The sequence below is a fragment of the Ochotona curzoniae genome, unplaced genomic scaffold (assembly GCF_017591425.1).
Source record: "Ochotona curzoniae isolate NIBS_2020 unplaced genomic scaffold, NIBS_Ocur_1.0 scaffold_1852, whole genome shotgun sequence".
NCBI classification, from domain to species: Eukaryota; Metazoa; Chordata; class Mammalia; order Lagomorpha; family Ochotonidae; genus Ochotona; species Ochotona curzoniae.
Genome location: NW_024467087.1, coordinates 53,140,014 through 53,158,582, shown reverse-complemented (window position 1 = coordinate 53,158,582; position 18,569 = coordinate 53,140,014). Strand labels below are relative to the sequence as shown.

At 40.3% G+C, this 18,569-nt stretch overlaps 1 protein-coding gene across 1 annotated transcript in view; it reads right to left on the bottom strand.

The window, feature by feature from the left end:
- Positions 1 to 798: 798 nt before the first annotated feature.
- LOC121169137 (charged multivesicular body protein 1b-2-like) overlaps positions 799 to 18,569 on the bottom strand; it is a 34,042-nt gene continuing 16,271 nt past the window's right edge. The window contains exons 3-8 of the mRNA XM_040999593.1: positions 9,660 to 9,806; positions 8,348 to 8,416; positions 8,129 to 8,236; positions 5,105 to 5,148; positions 1,898 to 1,970; positions 799 to 1,480 (exon numbers count right to left, since the gene is read on the bottom strand). Of these exons, the coding sequence (XP_040855527.1) occupies positions 1,436 to 1,480; positions 1,898 to 1,970; positions 5,105 to 5,148; positions 8,129 to 8,236; positions 8,348 to 8,416; positions 9,660 to 9,806 (486 nt within the window). The 3' untranslated portion in view covers positions 799 to 1,435. The remainder of the gene's footprint in view (positions 1,481 to 1,897; positions 1,971 to 5,104; positions 5,149 to 8,128; positions 8,237 to 8,347; positions 8,417 to 9,659; positions 9,807 to 18,569) is intronic.

Genomic DNA, 18,569 nt, shown 5'->3' with positions numbered 1-18,569 from the left:
TGTTTCTTGCAATTATTTGAGTTATTTTTTGTATTTACTTCTTTTAACTTTATACAATTTTTTAAATGTTTACATAGTGGATTAGGGTGGGAAGGGTAGAGAGTTAGGGGCAAAGTAAGTGAGATTATTGTTTCCAAATTTTCCTTTTCTTCTTTCTGTGGTGCCTGAGAGTAAGGGAGAGATGGGGGACCCTGTGCCTGGGGAGAGGGGAGAGATGGGGGACCCTGTGCCTGGGGAGAGGGGAGAGATGGGGGACCCTGTGCCTGGGGGGGAGGGGAAAGATGGTGAAAAGCCACTCCTCAGTGCCTGGGAATGGGGAACAGCCTCCCACTCTCATCCTAGGGTCCATGCTCTGAGGGCTCTGCTCAAGTAGTTTTGATAAGAGTTATCATTTTAACAACAACAACAAAAGAATGAATAGAAAGAACTGGGGATGGTAGTAGTTGTAACTTGAGTTCATTCAATTTTGTTTTCTTTGCTGTCATTTTGTAGGTGGTGTTAAAAATACAGACCAAGATTTTAGAACACCAAAAATCATATGGAAAAATGTAAATAATAATGCATATCATGCAAATTAACCTATTTTAAAAATAGAGCATAGAAAGAGTTAAGAGTCGAGTAGATGAAAGAGAATGATTTAAACATGCTTTAAAATTTCACTTGTAAAGCTGAAAGGTTAGAACTTTTCTGGGAGTCTTCACATGAGGTTGAACAAAGAGATAATCTGAGCAAATAAACCTTAATTTCTTTGATTAAATGTGGCAGAATATTTCTAATTATGTAGGAAAATCACCAACTAAACATTTTTAAAAAATCATAGGGCTAAAGCAATACTCATGTTGTTACTGTATATAGTTTAAAGGTTGATGAACAGATTAAGTCAATTACATCTTTGTTTCAAACAAAAACAAACATAAGGCACACAAACAGGCATTGTCCATGGTGTGACACTAAATGAGGTGTTTTGGCTATGCAAACATATTAGATAAACAAGTTTTCCCTGTTCTTAATTATTTCTATGAGCCACATATCACTAAAATCAGAGATTAAGAACAACTTTAAAATTAAAAAAAAACTTTGTTGTATATTCTGTATGAAGTACTTTAGAAGTACTCTGATGCTTTTTGTTTTAATCTGACTTTTGAGGAAAATGTATAACATATATGAAGCTAGTGCCATCTCTTACAAAAATATATTCCTTATCCCTATTGCACCTAATATACACAACTACAAAATCTGTTAAGGTGAACACTCCTTCGAATTTCTTTAAGTATAAAATACAGCAAGGCAAAGGCAAACATTATATACAAATGGTATTTGTATATGTTTAAGTATTCCTATATTTATGCATAGTACTTTCAGTCTAATTGGAGTACAATCCACCCACGTATGCAACGACCCCTTCAGAAGCAAGCAGAAGCACTCATTCTTCAAGTTACACTTGATCACGTAGACGAGCAAGTCTTTGTGATAGTTCATCCTGGAGAAAGCAAATTTTACAAGTCAGCAGGCTATGACAATTATAAATGAGTAATAATTTCAACGTCTCACACTTCAAATAAGATTTAACATGTAGTCTCAGAAACTCACAACACCAACATCAAGAGTTTAATTGTTTTGAATACTTCAGCAGACAGAGCAGAGGCTATGAAGGGGAGGAATCCAATCTCTGAATGAAATGTATATGCAGAGAACGTCCATCATTGCACCAATCGCATTTTGCTAATTTACAACAATGTAACATTAGAGTAGAAAAACACTCTTTGTAAAAAAAAAAAGTGAAAACAGACACATAAATGCTTAATTTATGTAAATGTTTATGTGTCATTTTGCTACATTTAAAAAATACATATATATTAAAGGCAAGACAATCAACATAAATTTTAAAAATCTCTACCTGTTCCACCGAAGCAACACTTGCGCCAATAGAACCTGTCTGACCTTGTGGTAGTTCCATGTTGAGATCAAGGCTAAAAATTAATTTAAAATCGATTAGCATATATGTGTCAATATAGGTATTTTTCTTCCTTATCCAACTATAATAAGCAATAAAATAGTCATTGAAAATTCAAACACTCCATCTATATTATACCATAATTCAAATGAAAATAAATCAGGTTTGATTTTATAAATGAACTCAAACACATGCTAAATATCTACATCCCGAAATATTAAATCACAACTTTGCAAATGTACAGGGAAATGTTCCCAACTTCCGAACAAAAGACCAAAATAATGGTCACATGAGTCACTAGATGTACTAGAGATGAATATGTGAAAGAAAATTAATAATGTTGAAAAAAAGCTAAAATAAGCAAGATAAATTTAGCTTTAGAATCCATATGAAATTTCTGAGTTAACTAAATTTAGGCATCTACTATTACCAGATAAATGAGTGCATCCAATCATACAAGAAACTCTCAAAAAAGTTAAGGATACTTGCGCAAGATCACCGAAATGATAGTGATAGAATTTGAATTTATGATTGTCTACCACCAAAATTTTAATCTCCATTGTACTACTCTTATGGTTTATAAACAATCCTTTCTGTTTATTTCTAAACTAATGAATGCTCATTTCAAAACTTCTCAAGAACTATAGTACCTTTAATATTCACTATGAGAATCGATGCAGAGATTTTTTATTTAAAAATGGAAACATGTGCTACACAAGTTGAGTGTCCCTTATTACACAATGCTTGAAACCAGAAATTTTAGATTTTGGAGTTCTCCACATTTTGGAATATCCAAAAATTATACTTTATTGAATTTTGTACAGATTTTGCCTTTCAATCATCCCTATTCCAGAAGTCTGAAGTTCAAAATTATACCAAAATCCAAAACTTTTAAGTTGCATTGTAACATTCAAAATATTTTGGCTTTAGGGTGGGTGTTGTGGTAGAATAGTAAGTCTGCAAAGCCCATATTGCATATTAGATTGCTTGGTTTGAATGCTGGCTCCTCTGCTTCCAATCCAGCTTCTTGCTAGTCACGCTTTCGAGGCAGCAGATAATGGCTTCTGTATTTGGATCTTTGCAAGCTCATGAGAGACCTGCGTAGAGTTCCAAGTGCCTGGTTGCAACCTGGCTGTATCTTGGTTGCTGTTGGTAACTGGGGAGTGAACCAGGAGATGGCAGAAAGGTCTCTAGCCCTCTTTACTGCTAACTTTCAAAACAGTAAGAAAAGCTTTAATTGAAAAAGGTTCAGATTTTGACCTCTCATATTTGAGATCAGAAAGGGATGTTTCACTTGAACTAAAATTTGGTTGAGAGAATCACAAATGGTAACAGAAACTTAAACACCTTTAATGATTGGCATCAATATTTCTACGTCAGTGGTTCCAGCTGTTTCTACTGGGCCAGGCATCATCCTTTATTGAAATAATCAATCTCTCAATTTTGGTCCCTGGATCCACAATGAACAACTAGTACTTTTTGGAGGCATATCTGGCTGTCACGACTGTTGAAAAGAATGCTGATGGGATTTAGCAGGTAGAGGCCAAAAATGCTGCTAAAACATCCTTGACATATACCACAGCCTTAAGCATTACGCATTCCAAAACGTCAAACAGTGCTGAGGTTGAGAAATCCTGCTGCAGGGGCCCGAGGACTTGAACCATATTCTGCTGCTGTCACAGGCCATAAGGGAGTTGGATCAGAAGTGGTACAGCTGGGACATGCCACCACTGCAAGCAGAGGATTAGCGTGCTACGTCAACATGTTGAACCCTTGTTAAGTTTTTAGTAGAAATAAGATCTTAGTCCCTTACTACTAAGATAGTCATCTGACACACAATGATTTGGTCATTTTTCTAATATTTAAAGGTCACCATTTTTTCCACCTCCCTGTATTGACAATTGTCTACATCAGGATAGTAATAACAAAAACAGTATACAACCTAATCTCTAACCTCGCTCTAGAACACTGAAACCCTGAATTTCAACTTATTACATTGTGTTACAACTTATTAGTGACTATCTCAAGAACTCATAAACTGTTCAGGCTAATTAGCTATCAGCTTACACAAGAGAAATATTTATAAACTATTTTCTAGGTGTCTTCATATCTTTTCTCTTCCCAAGAGAAAAAATACAGTACATAAAACCCAATTTTAACCTATTACTTTTTTAAAGATGAAGTGTAAAACATCAGCATCATCCAGTTTTAACCTTTATCTTTAAAATACATTCTTGTTCTTTTTCTGAAAAAAAAAATTTTTGTTTGAAAGACAAAGTGACAAAAAGAGGACAGAAAGTGAGATTCTTCATTTCCTAGTTCACTCCCCAAATGGTTGCAATAGCTGGGCCTGAGCCAGGCCAAGGTCAGGCGCTGAGAACTCCATCTGGGTCTCCCATGTGCTTGACAGGAACCCTAAGTACTTCAGTCATATCAGCTGCATCCCAAGCTTGTTAGGGAGCTGCAGTGGAAACAGTGTAGCTGGGACATGAACAGGCACTCCAACACAGGGTGCTTGCATCTGAATCCAGTGTATCATAGAGTACTGATGTAACGTATGTTTACAGCATTGTCAAGTTACTTCTTCAAACATCAAGTACCTGGATCAAATAGCCCATATCAGATACACTATGTCTAAAAGCAATACCATAAATGGTTATCAATTATTTCTCTAAAAAAAAAACCCACAAATGACCATTTGCGATGCTGCTGTATTTTGAATCCCTTGAACATTTTGCATATCTGGCTCTATTTTCATGATTAAAACCAGACATCTGACTCCAAGAACTGCATATAGTCTAACTGTTTTTAGAAGATTCTTTTCTTATAAACCAGATATTTGATATGCTATGAACACCACATACCTGCAAATGTTCCTGCCTCCATTGATTACTTACCAGCATTTCCCATAACACACCAAGTGAGTCTGTTGCTAGGGATTTTTAAGGAATATCAAGATGGTTCGAACTAAGTTACACGTTTACAAACATAGCAAGGAACTGCACGACTGTTCAAAGATCCTTGAAAACTAGGGTCCAAAACCTAACAATGACCATTGGGAATATTAAGCATTTTCATCCACATTTGAGAATTTCAGAACCTCCTGCTGTTTAATCAAAATGACCCCAATGTATCTAAAAGGCATCTTACCCAGCTTCATCTGCCATTTCTTGAAGCAGAGTATCCACTTGGTTCTAGAAAAAGAAAATAAGAATTTCCATTTAAAACTATTATTTATTTATATTTATTTGAACAGCAGAGAAAGGAAGGCAGAGACAGAGAGTGACAGCAACAAAAAAGAAGCAAGGAGAGAGGCAGGGAGGGTGGGAGAGAGATGGGTCACACATCTACTGATTTGCCTCCCAAGTGTCTGCCACACCTGCAACTTGGCAGGCGGAAGCCAAGAAATTCACATTCAATGTAGATGTTCCATATGAGAGGCAGTGACCAAGGCCTTTGAGGCATCACCTGCTGTACCCGTGTACCAGCTGTCAGAAAGCGTCAGAGGTAGAGCAAGGACTCATTAGGCTCTCAGATACAGTGTTTGAAGTGGTGGCTTAAACACTGGACAACAACCACAACTACTCCCCAAACTTGTATTTTAATAGTATTTGCCTTTTGAGTGGCTCTTGCTTGCATTTTTGTTTTAAAAAAAGAAATGGTCTATAATTTCTAAAAGGAAGCTTATTTTATAAAATATTTTTTTTTAAGATTTATTTTTATTATTTTTTCATTGGAAAGGCGGATATACAGAGAGGAGAGACAGAGAGGAAGATCTTCCGTCCGATGATTCACTCCCCAAGTGAGCGCAACGGGCCGATACTATGCCGATCCGAAGCCAGGAGCCTCTTCCGGGTCTCCCACGCGGGTGCAGGGTCCCAAAGCTTTGGGCCGTCCTCGACTGCTTTCCCAGGCCACAGGCAGGGAGCTGGAAGGGAAGCGGGGCTGCCGGGATTAGAACCGGCGCCCATATGGGATCCCGGGCGTGCAAGGCGAGGACTTTAACCACTTGCGCCACCGCGCCGGGCCCTATAAAATATTTTTTTAACCACCAGAGGGAGTGGAGTTCTTTCAGAACAAGATGTTTTTTCCTCTGAAATAACATTTGTCTTAAAGCCTAAATCTTTTTTTTTCTTTTTTTTCTTTATTTTGACAATCTTTACATATTTAATTGGGATAAAAAAAAAGGTTCAAGGCCTAAAGGGGGATATAGAGGAAGAAGCCCCACCCAGTTTCCCACCCACCCTAAGTCCCGGATGTGGGGCATGCTCTGATTCACATATTTGAATTTGTGTAACGTAGCTCTAAGATAGTAAGCCAATTTGTAAAGTTCCATTTCTAACCCATTTTGTTTTTCTTTAAACTGAAATCAATTTAAATTTTAGATTAGAAAATCTAATTGTTCTCTTCTGTCAGAACAAACATGATATTGAGGATAAATCTAGAGAGGAATAAAATGGTATAGTTGTCCCTCTGTGTCCATAGCTGAATACACATATTCAACAAAGTGCAGATTGAAAACATTTTGGGGGAAATTGTATCTGAACAGATGTAGACATTTTTGGTCATTATTCGTTAACTAATGCAGTATAACTTCAGGCAAAGTATTTACCTCATATTAAATATCAATAAATAGTGTCGAGAGGTTTTAAATGCAAATACATTTTTCCCAGGAAAATGTACATATTCATGGATGTTGGTATCTGTGGAAAGGTTCTGGGGCAACCCCCACTGATACAGAGGGGTGCTATATATTTTTTTTAAAGATTTATTGGAAAGGCAGATGAACAGAGCAGAGGAGAGACAGAGAGGAAGATCTTCTGTCCGATGATTCACTCCCCAAGTGAGCGCAACGGCCGATGCTATGCCGATCAGAAGCCAGGAGCCAGGAACCTCTTCCAGGTCTCCCACGCGGGTGCAGGGTCCCAAAGCTTTGGGCCATCCTCGACTGCTGTCCCAGGCCACAGGCAGGGAGCTGGATGGGAAGTGGAGCTGCCGGGATTAGAACTGGCGCCCTTATGGGATCCCAGGCATTCAAGGAGAGAACTTTAGCCACTATGCTACCGTGCTGGGCCCAGAGGGGTGCTATATTAAGGAACTTAACAATATTACAGTTCTGAGGGAACAGTCTTAATAATCAAAATCCATTTTTTGCTAATTTGTTAAAAATAGTTTGAACATACAAGAAAGTTCTAGGATGTATGATTATAGGCAAATTGCTAACCTTCAGCTGTTGACGCTTAGTTTCTGTTTTTCAATTTTACTCATTTCAAAATATTTCTAAGTATTCGGAAAAAAAGTTTATTAAAAATATATCAAATATTGGGCCCAGCACGTGGCCTAGGGGCTAAAGTCCTCGCCTTGAACGCCCCGGGATCCCATATGGGCACCGGTTCAAATCCAGGCAGCTCCACTTCCCACCCAGCTCCCTGCCTGTGGCCTGGGAAAGCAGTCAAGGATGGCCCAAAGCTTTGGGAACCTGCACCGCGTGGGAGACCAGGAAGAAGTTCCTGGATCCTGGCTTTGGATTGGCATAGCATCGGCCATTGTGCTCACTTGGAGAGTGAATCAGTGGACGGAAGATCTTCCTCTCTGTCTCTCCTCCTGTATATCTGACTTTCCAATAAATAAATAAATCTTTAAAAAAAATAGATCAAATACTTAAGTGCATCAACATTTTGCTATTTTTCCATATCTAAAATAGCATGATTTTAACATTTACTTAAAGATGGTATAATACTCTATAGCTTGCTTTTCCTATAAATCATAGAAAGTTTAATTATATTGATATCCACAGATCTAGTTTATTCACTTAAGAGATGTACTAATTCTAACATAAGAAATACATTCAATGTGATTAATAAATTCTATTTCTGGTCACTTAATTAAAAAATAAACAATGGTACAATGGACACTTAGACAGTGTATATGTGTGTGTGTGTGTGTGTCTTCCTACATAATTTTCTGGAAATACATAAATTTCTGAAAGTATCGGGTTACAGGTTAATGTATTTAGCACCATTTAGTAAATATTATATACCTACTTTACCCCAGATATTTGGGGGATACTGCATATTTATTTAGCAAGATAGAGATATGCAATGGCTCGCAAAGCCATTAGGGTTTGAGGTGGGGGTAATTTTCAAAGTTATTTTAAGTAGAAATGATTCTTACTTGTGGTGTTGTTAGGGTTGTAGTGCTACTCATTGTGTCTTCCATTTGCTGTGTTTGGACATCAAGGGTTTCAAACTGGTGTTCAAATTTGTCCATCAAGGCAGAAATCTATAAAGAGAAATATAGTCAAAAGAAAAACACTGATAAGCTACTGTATGATATCAATTAAATTTATGTGTTTTTTTGTTTTGTTTTGTTTTGTTTTGTTTTGTTTTTTACCTTCTCAAGGTTCATACTTCTCAACGTAGCATCCATAGACTTAACTACACCTGCCATGGACTTGGTTACCTATTAAAAAAAAAACAGTAACAGACCTAGCATCCTAGAATATAAGTGTTAAAAATATTTTTCATTGTTTAATTTGATTAAATACATTTCTTACAGATACAATTTTTGAAACTTGTATATAAATTTCCTTAATAATAGAAAGGCAATATTATGTATTTCTGACCTGAGCATCAGCTAACTCATATCTTTGTCTCTTCAGTTCATGAGAAAGCAACTAATTATACCTTAGTTTAAAAATGACTGCCAACTGCTTCTCAGCCTTTTGGCTAAGATCAAATGTAAAAACTACTGCCAAAATAATTTTTTAAAAATATCTGGGTAGAAAGCCAAGCATCCTATTGTCAGTATATATTTAACAGCTTCATTAGGAGTCCATCTTTTATTTGGGAATAGAGACCCATACTGCAGTGTATCTTCACTTCTCAGTATGCTAATTTCCATTTTACAGTTTCTCTAGGCAAATATATGTACATACATGTTTATCTATCTATCCATCTATATTGATAGTGTATTTTGCATGAATTGTTGCCTTGTATCACGAGAACGTATGATATCTGTCCCTTTGAGATTGACTTATTTCACTGAGAATAATGGTCTCTAGTTGGGACCATTTTGTTGCAAACAGTAGAATTTCATTCATTTTAATAGCTGAGTAGCATTCCATAGAGTAGGTGCACCACAGTTTCTTTCTCCATTCTTCTAACATTTTCCTTAACTATAATGTCAGGATCCACGTAACAGTGGAGTGATGGACCTGTGAAGGACTCTACTGTTGTAACACTATAGGGGAAATCAGTGGGAGGGGATGGGAGTAAAAGGGGAAATCCCTGAGCTTATGGAACCATGTCACAAAAAAATTAAATTTTAAAAAAGAAGAAAATAATACTTCCAAAATTTAAAGAGAGGAATGTTTAAAAAAAACCAGTTTTTAGCTTGTTTGTGAATTGATATGTTGTTTGTAGATGCTTGGATTAATTTCTGGGGTTTCTGATCTGTTCCACTGGGCCACATATCTAGTGTTGTGCCAGTGACTGGGTGTTTTGATTGAAACTCCCCTGTAACATATATTAAAATCTGGTATTGTTACACATCTAAAAAAAAAAATAAAGAAATATCTAACTGCAACTCTAGTGCCTATGAAGACTTTTATTATTTCCCTGAAGGAACTCTCAGTAGTATAATTTGTGGTAACCCATTAAATTTAAATAAAGCCTTTGTAAGATTCACAGATAGTAAGTCTTACCTTGCCCATTGTTACTGCCGTCTGAACTCTGGCTGACACAGCATCAACCCTAGCGCTCATTCTCAAGAAATTGATTGCTTGGTTTTTCTGGCGAATTGCATTTTCAGCATGTATCCTTGCAACTTCTGTATCACCTTTCTGAATGGCCTGTTAATGGTGAAGACAAAAAACAAAAATACAAATATGCAAAAAACGGAAAATGAAAACTGCAAGTGCTTTCAGAATCCGCTTTTTAAAAAAATATATTTATTTTTGATGATGTTTACAGAGTTGGTCGGGGTGAGAAGGATTGAGGATTAGGGGAAAGTGGGCGCGACGAATGTTTCCAAATTTTCTTTTTCTTCTTCCTGTATCTGGGGGAAGGGAGAGATAAGTGATGAAGCTGCACCCAGTCTCCAAATCACGCCAGCATCCAGGGATGGAAAAGAGGTACCCGATATCAATCAATGCAAGGTCCCTGATGTGGATTATGCTCCAAGGATTCTGCTGAAGTGGTTTCGATGGTTCTGAAATGCTATTGATCTCGTGGATCCAAGGATGAGGAAATCCTTCCAAGCTCCATTGGCTGACATAGTCCAACTTGGAGTCTCCATTCGCCCAGATATTTGCTGTCAACACTTGGTTGGGATAGTTGGCTAATTTGTTCTGCCCTCCATCTTCTGCTACAATATCCTTCCCCAGCCCTGGTTCTCATGCTTACCAGTGGGAGTTGCAGCAAATCAGGGAGGAGCCCACAGTTTCCCTACTGGTCCCATTCTCAGTCCTGGATCTTGCACTCTCCAGGTGTTTCTGCAGTCTAGCTTGACAGGATTTGTCCCCAGTCCCAGCACTTGCCAGCTGATGCTGCAGCAAAGCCCAACCAGCCTGCACTTACTCTGGCTCATACATGCACCAGTGGATACTGTCACTTAGCCCAGCCTGGTTCTCATCCTAGCCCAGCTTACATGCAGGTCAATAGGTGTTATAGCCCTTTCCGGCCTGGTCTACACCCAGTTCCAGTTTTCATACTTGCCAGTGGGAGCAGTGGCCCAGCAGGGGGGTCTGCACTGCCTCCCTACCGGGTTTGCACACCTTCCCACAGGTCTCTTGTGTACTGGTAGGTGCCGTTGCCCAGTTTGGAATGCCCCGCATCACCGTGGCATTAGCCAGTGGGTGCTATAGCCTGGCCGGGCCCAGTCTGCACCAGATTCCAGCTCATGCTGCTGGATGCTTCAGCCTATCCCGGCCAGCCAGCCCCCTAGTCCTGGCCTTAATGTGAACTGGCTGGTACCACAGCCTGACCTGCACCCATTCCTGGTTCTCAGATCTGCCAGTGGGTGCCAACTGTCCAAACTGGCCTGCCCCCAGAGCTGACCCACATGTATACCAGCAGGTACTGTAACCTTGCCTGGGCTGAGCTGCTCCTTGCCTTGTTTCTTACACTCACCTGCAAGGACCACATTATGACAGAGGAATTCCCCAAGCTCCTCCATCAGGTCTCCTCTCAGTGGCACATCTCACACACACAGGTGGTTCCTCGACCCAGGCTAACTTAGTCTACCTCCTGTCTTGGCAAGAACAGTGGCTTTGCCAACTGACCTGCACCTGGTCCACATTCATACACAGGTCTTGCATGGTTTAACAGGAGTCAAGAGCTTCGTCCATTCTACACACAACCTGGCTCCAGTGGGTGCTGGAGTCTATCCCAGTCTGGCACACCCCAGGCCCAGTGCACACACATGCCGAGGGACACTGCAGTCATGTCCAGACCAGATCATTGCCCTTATCCTGCCTCTTGCGCTCACCAGTAGGAATCTCAACCCAGTCGAGGCATCCCCTTAGGTCTCCAACCAGGCCTGTTCCCAGTCACAGACCTTGCACATACCAGTGTTTCCTTTGATCCAGTTTGGCACAATCCATCTCCTGAGTTGACCTTTGCCATTGGATGCTAAACCCTGGCCTGGCCCGACTTGCCCCCAGTCCCAACTCCCGCTGGTACTGCATCCTAGCCCTGCTCAGTCTACTCCCATCCCTGGATCATGCATATCAGTAAGTGTGATATCCTAGTCCAGCATGGTCCTCATTCCAGCCTTGTTTCTGCACATGCCAGTGTGCTAAGGTTTGGTCCAACCCTGCCTAGTCCACACCCCATTCCAGAACCAACCCACAGACTTGCATACTACCTTGACCAGCCTAACCAACACCCAGGCCTGAGTCATGCTCACCAAAGGGAGCTACAACCCGCCAGGAGAGTTTCCCAAGTTACCCCAGCAGGTCCACTCCTAGACCCAGATCGCACATGTTCCAGCAGATGCTACACCATTACCCAGAATACTTTGCTCCCCTCCATCCTGGCCTTTGTATGAGTTGGTGGATGTTGCAACTCTGCCTGCCCCACACCCTATTCTTGAGTGTGTCTGCAGATACTGTAGCCTGGGCCAGCCCAGCTTTTACCCAACCCCGGTATCCATAAGTGTTGCAGGGTTTAACGGTCATGCCCAGCTCAGCCCATCACAACTCCCGGCTCTTAAGCACTTGCTAGTTAGTGTCATGGCCCAGCCTAATATTACCTGTTCCCTGTTCCAACTCTCACCGGTTGGTACTTTGATCTAGCTCTGCCAGGTAGTCCCCTAGCTTTAGTGTGTGCTAGTGAGTGGTATTCAGGAGTGGTTGATGTTATCTAGCCCCGCTCAGGTCTCCCACGTGGGCTGGTGCTTCGGTCTGAGCTTCAAAGGTCCTCCTGTTGTCCCCGCCAAACCACTCAGTCTCAGCCCCCTTGCTTACCTACAAGTAAAGTGGCCTTGTTAATGGAAGTCTCTCAGTAGTCATTCCTCATCTGCAACACACTCCCTCACCAGTCCTCCCTCCCACACATTTCCTTACCACCTTCCTTGGGCAATTTGCCCTCCCTCCTCTACTATGGTAGCAGATGTCTTCTGCATGCCCCCATTGGGCTGTCCTATCTTATGTGTGCATCTGGGTATGCCATCCCCTGCTCTGTCTAAGCCACTGAGGAGGCTCAGATCTGCAGGAACAGTAGTCTTTTCAATGCAAGTCCTTCAGAGGTCATTCCTCACCTCAGGTCTCTGCATGTCCCCACCTGTGCCATCTCCCAGGCTCCCTGCAAGCCTACATCCTCAAGGCCCCACAGTATATCATGGAGAGGCTGGTGGCTTGGCCCAGGCACCCTGCCGGGTTCCCCCACCACTGGGGTTAGCCAGAGCTTGCTTGCTTGTTTATTTATTTATTTATTTATTTATTTATTTATTTATTTCAAAGAAAAGATTTATTTGTTTATTTTTTGAAAGACAGAGTTGCAGACAAAGGAGAGATAAACAGAGAGAGCTCCTTCACCTGCTGGTTCACTCTCTAAATGGCCACAAAGGCTGGAACACAGCGAGTCCAAAGCCAGGAGGCAGGAAGTTCCTCTGGATCTCCCGCAAGGTTGAACGGGCTCAGAGAGCTGGACCATCCTTCACTGCTTTCCCAGGCATGTTAGCAGGGAGTTACATCAGAATTAAGACATAAACCAGCATTCACATACTTTGGTGGTGCTGCAGGTGAAGGCTTATGCCATCATGCTGGCCCTCATAGTTAGTTAGCTTTTAGGAAATAATTACACACTAAATTATTAAAAGAATAATTTATAATCCTTTAATTAAAATACTATTAGGGGCCCAGCGCTGCAGCCTAGCAGCTGAAGTCCTTACGTTGCATGCACCAGGATCCTATATGGGTACTGGTTCTAATCCCAGCAGCCCCGCTTCCCATCCAGCTCCCTGCTTGTGGCCTGGGAAAGCAGTTGAGGATGGCCCAAAGCTTTGGAACCCTGCACCCGTGTGGGAGACCTGGAAGAGGTCCTGGCTCCTGCTTGGAGTCAGCACAGCTCCCCAACTGTTGTGGTCACTTGGGGAGTGAATCATCGGACAGAGGATCTTCTTTTTTGTCTCTCCTCCTCTTTGTATGTCTACCTTTCCAATAAAAATAAAAATAAAATAAATCTTTTAAAAATATATATATTATTAGAAAATACACTGTAGTTTACAGAAATAGAATAAAACCGAGAATTAAAAAAAACTGCTTATAATCCTATTACTGAACCATTGCTATCATTAATATTGCAGTGTATACCATTCCACATACATAAACATAGTTATTACAATGTAAATATGCTTATTACAAAAACACATGCATAAAGCATAGTGTATTTCAGTTTGTTCATATGATGGGTGTTCAAAATGTTCATGAAAATGTGTACTATGGAAAAGCAATGTGCAGACATCAAAATATTTTTACACAAAAATAAATTGAAATTCAATCTTTCACAAAATTTTTAAAATGTCTTCATTTTTAAAAGATTTTATTTAGTTTTATTGCAAAGTCAGATATGTATACAGAGAGACAGAGAGGAAGATGATTCACTTCCCAAGTGAGCGCAATGGCCGGAGCTGAGCCGATCCAAAGCCAGGAGCCAGGAGCTTCTTCCAGGTCTCCCACGCAGGTGCACGGTCCCAAGGCTTTTGGTCGATGTCCACTGCTTTCCCAGGCTACAAGCAAGGAACTGGATGGCAAGAAGAGCTGTCGGGATTAGAACCGGCGCCCATGTGGGATCCCAGTGCTCGCCCAAAGTGAGGACTTTAGCCACTAGATTACTGCGCCAGGCCCCCAAAATATCTTCTTGTTAAAAATCTTAAGTTAAACCCGGGCTACTATGTGGCTGATGTGGACCAGTGGATTAAACTGCTGCTTGTGATCCTGCATCAGAATGCTGTTTTAAAGCCTGGCTAGTTTGCTTCTGATTTAGCTTCCGTCCATATACCAAGGAAGGCAGTGGATGATGGCCCAAGTATTTGGGATCCTGCCTCATGTGGACGACCTGGATGGGTTGTCTGGCTCGGGCGTCTGCCTGGTCTAACGCTGCCTGTTGTAGTCATTTGAGCAGTGAGCCAGGGGATGCAAGAACTCTCTCTGTAATTCTGGTTCTTAAATAAATAAGTAAATACATATGTATGCGCATATATATGTGCATATATATTTATTTATATGTATGTACATATATGTACAAATATATGTATGTACATATATTTATATGTATGTACATATATATATGTACACACATATATTTTTATTTATATATAAAACCACATCAACACTTCTCAAGGCTACATATTATGGGCATGTCATTTATTAGCACTTTCATCTTAGGTAAACACATTACAGATTGTACTTAAAATGATTCTAGATAGTACCTAGATATAAGAATCTTCTTGAATTATGAATTTCTCAAATGTGTATATGAAGAGGATGTAACTACCATGCAGTATACTAGTGTAGGCCAAGGATACAGTTTAAAAGAACAAGGCAATATAAAGATACTACAAAATAAATAGTTCAGATGGTATTTCAATAGTCCCAAACTGAGAAAATAGTACCATAGTGAGTAAAAGCTGACAACAAAGGTAAGAGTCCTGCTTGCCGGATATCTACTTCCAATTCTTCAACGACACAAACAATAATCTGCTCACTATAGAGGAATATGAAATTTTATATATTACATAATTATTTTTGTAGGATAAATTCTTGGACGCAGAAGTGTACGCATCTAGAGGTGTGCACAACTTTAACTCTTCCACAGAATTTGGTAACAATTGACATCTCTTTCAGCAACATGTTTATCACTGTGGGATGTTAATATAGCCTATGACAAAGTAAGATGTGACAATAGTATCTTTTTGCATTTTGTGATTAAAAATGAAGTAGAGGGTGTGGCGCAATTGCCTGGCGCCTACAGTCCTCACCTCGAATTCACCAGAATCCCATATGGACGGCAGTTCTAATCCCGGCAGCCCCACTTCCCTTCCAGCTCCCTGCTTATGTCCTGGGAAAGCAGTCGAGGATGGCCCAAAGCCTTGGGACTCTGCACCTGCATGGGAGATCCAGAAGGGCTCCTGGCTCCTGGCTTCGGATCAGCTCAGCTTCAGCCGTTGAGGCTGCTTGCGGGGTAAACCATCGGACAGAAGATCTTTCTCTCTGTCTTTCCTTCTCTCTGTATCTCTGCCTTTACAATAAAAATAAATCCTTTTTTAAAAAGTGAGGTAGAAAATATTTTATCTGCTTAGCAGCCATTTGTACCTGTTTAATAGCTATTTGTGTCTTCAATCTTTTGTTTTTTTTCTTATTAATATGTACAAACACCTCATGTTAAATGATTATATATTTTGTAACATGCAAGGCCCACTTCTTCTAGATGGCTGGTTGGCTTTTCATTTTGTGTATGCCTTTGATATAAAGAAGCATCTACTTTTATGGTAAAAAATGTTTCCTTTATGCAGTTTTACCATGCTTAAAATATTGTTCTGCATCTTAAGACAATCTCTTAAGCAACTGAAATGGTTTACTTTCCAAAATTTTAAGTATTTATCAAATTTGATATCTATCTGGGTGAAAGCTACAACGTAGAGATAAACGGTTTTCCAGTACCATTTATTTTTAAATAATTTCTTTTTGCCTCCTTAAATATATTTAAGGTAATATATTGTTTGTTGCTTGTTCATTCTAGCTAGTTTTAGAATTAATACTGCAAAAGACATACATGAATATTGTTAGGTTTTGGGATTCAAATAGCAAAGGTCGCTGCTGCAAGCTGAAGTACAGAAGACTTTATTTTATGGGGAACATAACGGGGGGAAGTGTAAAAAGAGAATGGGGTGGAACCTGCCCAGAGAGCAGGAGGTCTGGCATGGTAGGGAGTCTGCGTATGGCCTAAACCCTAATCTCTCCCCTCACCCCAGATATGGGAAGAAGAAATAGAAAGCTTGGAATCAAAGATCACACCCACTTCTCCCTAACTCTAGCTCCTTCCCACCCTGATCAACTATGCAAACATCATCTAAAATAAATTTTTTTTAAATGAAAGAAAGAAACTGGATTTCATTCTGTCTGAGCAACAGGCAAAGTCCCTTCTGAAGCAGCTTCTTGGGAGAGGTGCAGGGTGCCACCAGGCCGCCAGGGTCTGGAACAAGGTCAGCAGGGGATGTGCAGAAAGGGCTCCTTGGTTAGGTTCACAGTGCATTGTCTTGGAATGTCCCCAGGTGAAGGACTTTCAGGAGCAGTAAACACTCCAGTAGCCTTTAGATGAGATGACCTGTCAACATTCAGTTATATAATTAAAATGCATCCATTTTGTTATGTACACGTTATATTTTATTAAAAATGATTAAAGAAAAAAAAATGTCTGGGACTTTCACCTCCAAGTAAAAACCAGAGTCCTTAAAACAGTCTTTAAAATCATGTAGGGTTTGTTTCTGTCAGTGAATTGTTTTTGATAAAAGGCAAGTAAAGACACTTTGTGCTAAGGGAAAAAGACAGGACACTTGGGGCTAGAAGAAAGGGCATGGGTCTGGGCCATGCTTTCACCTTATAGGGGTTCAGCTCCAATGCTGGCCCGTTAGTCTAAGGCTGCAGAATGCTTATTGCTCTAGAAAGCCCAGCGCCAGGAGCCATTTCAAACTTCACCAAGGGGGCCTTTCTGTATATTCTGTATATTCCTCACTCATCACATTAGGGTTCCTGTGGCACTCTGTACCCTCTCCCAACAAACAGCTTAAAAAGGGACTCTACCTGCTGCTCAGACAGAATACAATCTAGTTTCAAACCCCTTGTCATCTGTCCAGGTGGATTCTACCCTCAATCTCTATATATCCCCTGCCCATTCTGTTCCTCCTAACAAAATCTACTTGAACTATTCTCCTACTTTGAGCCCTACAATCCTAAAGCTTAACATGGAATCTAGCAATCTCTCTTACCCTTACGTTGAAAATGAAATAGAACCCCCATAACGCAAAAGCAGGGCACAACCTCCTGTCTTGTCTCATTTACCAAATGGAATTTAGTGACTTACGGGAGTAGTTCAGCTGGCCTTACACGGTTCTAATCACTGAACTCAAAAGAGTCAATTGCTCCTCCAATAAGTAAGAACATCAATGGCCAGTATCATCCTGGAGTGGATTGGGTAGGGAGGGCAATTGCAGGTCTGGGCAGAAATGCTACCTTCATGTAACCCCATATCCACTTGGAGTCCACCTGGCCATCATTATAAATTCCCTAAAGAGTATGGCTTCACTGACCAATCAAAGAAATGTCACAGTTCCCAATGACCAACCAGAAATGCTGATCACACATCTCTCAGTCCCAATTTCCATCTGTAAAAATCTGTACTTCTAACTCTTTGGGGAGCCCAGGAATTAAGCAAAAGCTGCCCAGCTCCTTGCTCTGGGCTTCAGAATAAATACATGCTTACTGTTATTGATTGTCATTTATTTATATTTGAAAAGCAGATTTACAGAAAGGAGAGACAGAGAGATCTTCTATCTGCTGACTCACACTCCAAATGGCTGCAATGACCAGAGCTGGACTGATCTGAAGTTGGGAGCCAGGAGCTTCCTCCAGATCTCCCATGTGGGCACAGGGGCCTAAGGACTTGAGCTAGCCTCTACTGCTTTCCTAGACCACAAGCAGGGAACTGGATTGTAATAATAAAGCAGTTGGAACTCCACTAAACAATAAGTTAAACAGATGAATGACTATTTCATTATAATGGGGATATATGAAATGGCGAAAGCAGAGGGAGAAGGGGAAGGTTGATTTCCTATGCTTACATATCTGTACCATGGAAAAAATAAATCTTTTTGGAAAAAAAGTATTTTAAAAAATAGTTCAACAAATAAGTTAAAAGATAAATAAAAATATAAAGTAAAAGAGATTACAAAAAGTCCAGTGAGAATATATTCAAGAGCTCTAAACAATAATCCGATGAAACTCTATTCAACTTCACTCATATACAGCACATTTAAAAATAATCCAGGCCAATTTTGAACTAATGAATGACAGGATCTGTCTTCTGTTTTTAAAATATTCTCTGGCTGCTGTGCT